Below are 5,275 nucleotides of genomic sequence, written 5' to 3' on the forward strand. Positions count from 1 at the left end.
GTTTAAAGGGCTGCTTTCAGTGCCGTTCCATCTGAGCCTTAACAGACATAAACAATAATAAATAATAATAAATAATAATAAACACGTTTTCACAGAGGCTCTGTAAGAGCCATATGAATGAAATAAGTAATTATTGATATGACAGGAGCAGCGGCTTTGACACCTGGTGGTGGGCGTGTCGATGTGGGAGTGACGTCATCAAGTATGAATGGGAAGGTGACGCTGCTGGCTTTGTGTGTATGAGGAAACGGGTGAGCTGGGTGGTCAGTCCTCGCAAAGTTTGGAGCATGATAATCAAAATTAAATAAATCGATAATTGTGACAGAACAAAGAAGAGGTTTGGTGTTGATTGATACATGGACAAATGATATTCCCCGAGTTAACCCAGTGCGGCCCTCTACCACCATTAGTTTGCTGTGTTTTATAATATAAAACGTGTTTATTATTATTAACGCTTTGGTGCAAAAAAACTGATTGAAAAATCGATTTATTTACTGCATGTTTATGTCTGTTAAGGCTCAGATGGAACGGCACTGAAAGCAGCCCTTTAAACCATTCAGACACGAACACAATGGAGACACAATCAGATGACTGATTACCCCGCGATAATAACTCAATAGTCCATGGAAAAACCTTATAAGCTTGTATTAAAGCAGAAAGTACGGCGGCCACCGTAAAAAAGGCTTACAGTATCAATTATGCCGCATGAACTGATCAGTAGATTATTGCGAGGGAACGCAAAACCTTTTGCGAGGGAACGCAAAAGAAAAAACAATATCCTCATGTCCCCTGGAGGGCTCCGTACCACATGGCATAAAACAAAGCTTGTGTATAAACAAGAGGTCTCACTTTGACATAAACTCTGTGTGCCTGTGTGTTCAGTGAAGTTACTCGCATTGGGAATACAGAAATTTTACTCAAGGCTTGTGATAGTTTATAATTACTCAAAAGTAAAAAGTAAAGTGCAGTAAGTATATTTTTTCTGAAAAGTTACTCAAGTAAATGTAACTAGTTACTACGCAGATATGTTGGAAAACGTCCAAGTCTTTCTTCAAATTTGAGTATTTTTCACCACAAAGCTTCTTATTTTGTCTGTTTAATTTCATTGTTTTAGTTTTTTCTGGATAAAATCAGCTCAGCAGGCCTGCGAGTGCCGTAATAATCTCCAAGAAACAAAACCAATTCATATTTTTGGTTGTTCGCATCATCTAATCATGTCTACACGTGATTAAAACCTCGTCTTCCTTTCAACTCAGCTGGTTTTTGACACCAAAGTTTATTTCTGGAGTCCCGGTGATAGTCTCCGCTCCAGCCTGGTACTTATAGTTCTCCTCAGCTCCCTACAGTTGTTCGTACAGTAAAATTTATGCCTATTAGGTGCTGCTGGGTCTGACTGGTGCCGCTCTGATTGGACAAGAGCAGCAGGCGGAAATCTCCTGCGTACATCCTCAAAGCGCCTCTGTAGCTTTGTCGCTGGCAGAGGAGTTTGGAAGATGTTTTTAGAGGTTAAATCTCATCTCTCTGCAGAATATTGCAGCCACATTAGCATATAAATGTGCTACTTGTGAGCTGCATGTTTAATATGAGCAGGATTTAAAAGTATAATCGTACACAAAGTGATGATGTGGCAGTGAATGGGACAAACACAAGACAGGGGAAGTGTGCTGATGAGCTGCACCACCTGCCTTTCTGCGTTAAGCCTGAGTGTGTGCGCGTGCCGAATGTTCGAGGAGATAAAGTAAATGTGTGTGTATGTGTGTGTGAGTCTTTACCTGCTTGCCTGCCTGTGTGAATGACAGAACAATCAGAGGTTGGCTCAACAGGAGATATATATACACACCATAACTAAACTTCATTCTGCCCCCGCCTCCCCAGAAACCAAAGCAGAAAGACTGGCATCCTCCTGACGGCTTCATCCTGGGCCTGTGGACTTTAATCCTGCTGGTGTTTTTCAAGACCTACGGTGTTAAACATCTAAAGCACATCTTCTAAGGATCCGGCGCAGACGCAGCTGGACGTCCCAGGACCCGGGGAGTCGCTCCTGAAGGGGCATTTGGGAAGAAGCTGAAGTTTGTGATGGGTTTTTATACCTGAATGTGGGAAAATGAGCAACAGAAACAACAGATTTGTATGAAGCTCCATAAACTATTGGTGCCTTTTTTATGTTTTAAAGCTGCAATATGTAACTTTTATAAAAATATATATATCTTTTCAATTTTTAATAAAACTGTCACCATGTTGTGACAGCATAAGACAGATAGTCTGAAAAAAATCTAGTTTTTCCACTTGCTACATGAGCTCCTATTGTGGTCTGCAACAATGCACAGTCAGAAACAACCAATCAGAGGCAGGAGGCGGGTCTTAGTGCTGTCAATCATCCTCGTCTATGCTGTTCAGTGTGCTGAGGGAGGAAATGTTTTTGTTTTTTTGTTATGCGTGTTGTTTTCTATTCTTAATATTGGTTTACTTTGGTGATTAGATTGTAAAATGTAAATCTTATATAAAATTTATCACTAATATTTACCATCTTTTGTTATTATGCAAAAAACAAGATGGTGGAAAACCGTTACCTTACAGGAAAACCAGCAGCTATGCTAACTAGCCTTAGCATTCATGGCAGGTGACGTGTGTTTTGCTAAGCTACGGCTTAGCAAAAAAACAATTGTCAGGGGTAAACACGAGAGTGATTGACATTGCTAAGACCCGCCCCCTGGCTCTGATTGGTTGGTTCTGACTGAGCGTTGTGTTTCTGCAGTTTTTGTTTTTTGCAGATTATCAGTTTGATTATCACGAAAATAATTTTAATAAACAAGTTAAAAATATATATTTTTATAAAAGTTACATACTGCAGCTTTAATTGTAATTGTGTAATATGATGTATATTAGCAAGATCTCCTAAATGTTTCCTTGAGCGTCTATCAGCAGTAATGTTTCCCAAAGGAATAAAATCAGCAGCTGTAGCAGTTGTTGAGGCTCAACCTCCTAGTAAATATTCTTAATATAATAAGACGTGTCTTACCAATCTGATGTCTAACTTTATATCCTTTACATTACCTAAATGGGTAATATTTTACAAACAAATTTTCAAATTTCAGCGCAGCATGTTCAGGTTGACATGCAGAATCAGCACTTTATGCTGGATTAGCTGTTTCATTGATATTTGGAAACCTGTGAACTATTTACATGTTTCACAATGTTATTTAAGAAGATTACATGCAAATGACAAATGAAACCAAAATGTATAAAAACTACAGTCTGTGAACGCCGGTGCATTTGCAGTAGTGGAGGTGAGACGTTTCCAGTGGAGAGAATAAAAAACAGCATCTGTTCCTGGTTTCTACTCTTATAGAAAACATATTTATGTCCTGTCATTAATTGTCAGTGACATTGTAACCTTTGTAAAAAGAGCTGACTAAGCGCTCTTGGAAATTTTTGAAAATCTGGATCTTGCTACTACTGTCTTATAAAAGTAAGTGAGGATCTTATGTGACAGAGCAACACAAAGTAACTCATAACAGAGGAGAGGATGGAGTAAAAAAGAATGTTAAACACAAGAATAAAATTATAATATTAGGAGACTAAAGTACAACTTTCTTTCTACTTTTACTCCGTCGTAGAAAGAAAGTGGTGGAAAGTTGTGTATTAATTTTTTTTCCAGATTTTCCAAACTTTCTACCTATTCTTCTCTGCAAAAATAACTGGAGGTCAGTCAGATATGATCCAGAGGGAAAACATTAGTTTTCGAGTTTTACATTGACGTTAGGATTTAGGTCTGGACTTTGACTGAGCCATTAGTTCAGTTAAATTGGACGTCTGCCACAGCCTCCGGTCTGCTGTTCGTTCAAACTCTTTCCACTTTTAAATGATGGATTGAACGTTTAGGATTTTATTTTCGAACTTTACTTGAAATGACTCCATAACTTCTTCTCTGCTGTGTTCCTTCATGATGCCGTTTACTCACTAACGTTCTCCGTCTAGATTATTTATAGTTTTATTTAGAGCTTTTAGGCACAAACTCACTTTTTACATTTTTATTAGTAAGAAATTTATAAAAACATATTTCCACTTGTTTTTCACTGCTTTTTGTTGCTCTGTCACATAAAATCCCCATAAAATATGTAAAAGTTTTGCTACATGATGTGAAAAAGATTAAGATGTGCGAACAATTTTTAAAAAACTGTACTTATTAAGAAGTTTGCTTTTGTTTTATTTTGGCAAATGGTTAAATGTTCAGCCGTTTTTCATCTATTTCACTTGTTCTGTTCCTCCATACTTTTCTGTGTCGCATGCAGAGTTTTGCTCCGTCAGTTGCACCGACATGCTTTATAATGCACTGACTGAGTCTGCAGATAATTTAATTTATTTGGCGAGCGCGTTGCCCCGCATATTTCAGCTGCAGCAGCCTATTTGTTTAAGTGCTACTCTGACTGTCTGCCGGGTCACAGAAGGAAAAACACGCTGATTGGTCGTGAGTGAGCTGTGGAGAGATTAATGCAGGGGTGTCCAAAGTGCAGCCCTGGGCCGGTTTGCGGCCGGTGGAATGGTTCTGTGTGGCCGCTGTTCACAATTCAAGAACATCAGCTTTATTTCAGCATACAGGTAACATTGATATGCTTAAAGCAAACTAAAGTAAAATGCTACTAGAATAGTCGTAAAATATGAATGGTTTGTGTTGCTCAAATTTTCGATTTTATCAACCAAATGTTTTGCTTTCATTTTAATTTGACAGCATATAACTGCACAACCAACCAGCAACTTTTACTCAAAAGTAGAATTGGAGCACATCCCTTCATTAAAGAGATTTAAAGCTGCAGCATGAAGCTTATTTCATATCTTCTTTTTTTTACACATTTGTTGAAACTGTAACTGTCGTGACAGTTTAGTTTGAAACGGATAATCTGTGAAAAAAGCCGAGCTCCTCCACCTTCTCCCACTGCTAACTAGAAACAACCAATCAGAGCCAGGAGGCGGGTCTTAGTGCTGTCAATCAACCTCTCCTTCCCCCACTTGCTCTGCTACACTGCAGCTAGCATAGCCTGCTAACTAGCCTGAATGGTCAGGCTAGTTAGCATGACACCAGTACCTGCAGATAAACAGTTTTCCTGTGGCAACAAGTTGTTTCTCCACCATTAGCACGTTTAGCAGGATTACATGAGGATGATTGACAGCGATAAGAGCCGCCTCCTGGCTCTGATTGGTTGTTTTTGGTTCATTTCTTTACATGGCAGTAGCAACTCAGGCTGAAGATGGAGGAGATCAATCTTTATCTGTCTCA

General features: G+C 38.9%; 1 protein-coding gene across 1 annotated transcript in view; it reads left to right on the forward strand.

Moving 5' to 3' along the window:
• The window catches only part of pigk (phosphatidylinositol glycan anchor biosynthesis, class K), a 49,927-nt gene extending 46,905 nt beyond the window's left edge, over positions 1-3,022 (forward strand). Inside the window, exon 11 of the mRNA XM_015041714.1 lies at positions 1,876-3,022. Coding sequence (XP_014897200.1) covers positions 1,876-1,992 — 117 coding nt within the window. The 3' untranslated portion in view covers positions 1,993-3,022. The remainder of the gene's footprint in view (positions 1-1,875) is intronic.
• Positions 3,023-5,275: the final 2,253 nt, after the last annotated feature.

The sequence above is a fragment of the Poecilia latipinna genome, unplaced genomic scaffold (assembly GCF_001443285.1).
Source record: "Poecilia latipinna isolate Pla-1442-1.1 unplaced genomic scaffold, P_latipinna-1.0 Scaffold565, whole genome shotgun sequence".
NCBI classification, from domain to species: Eukaryota; Metazoa; Chordata; class Actinopteri; order Cyprinodontiformes; family Poeciliidae; genus Poecilia; species Poecilia latipinna.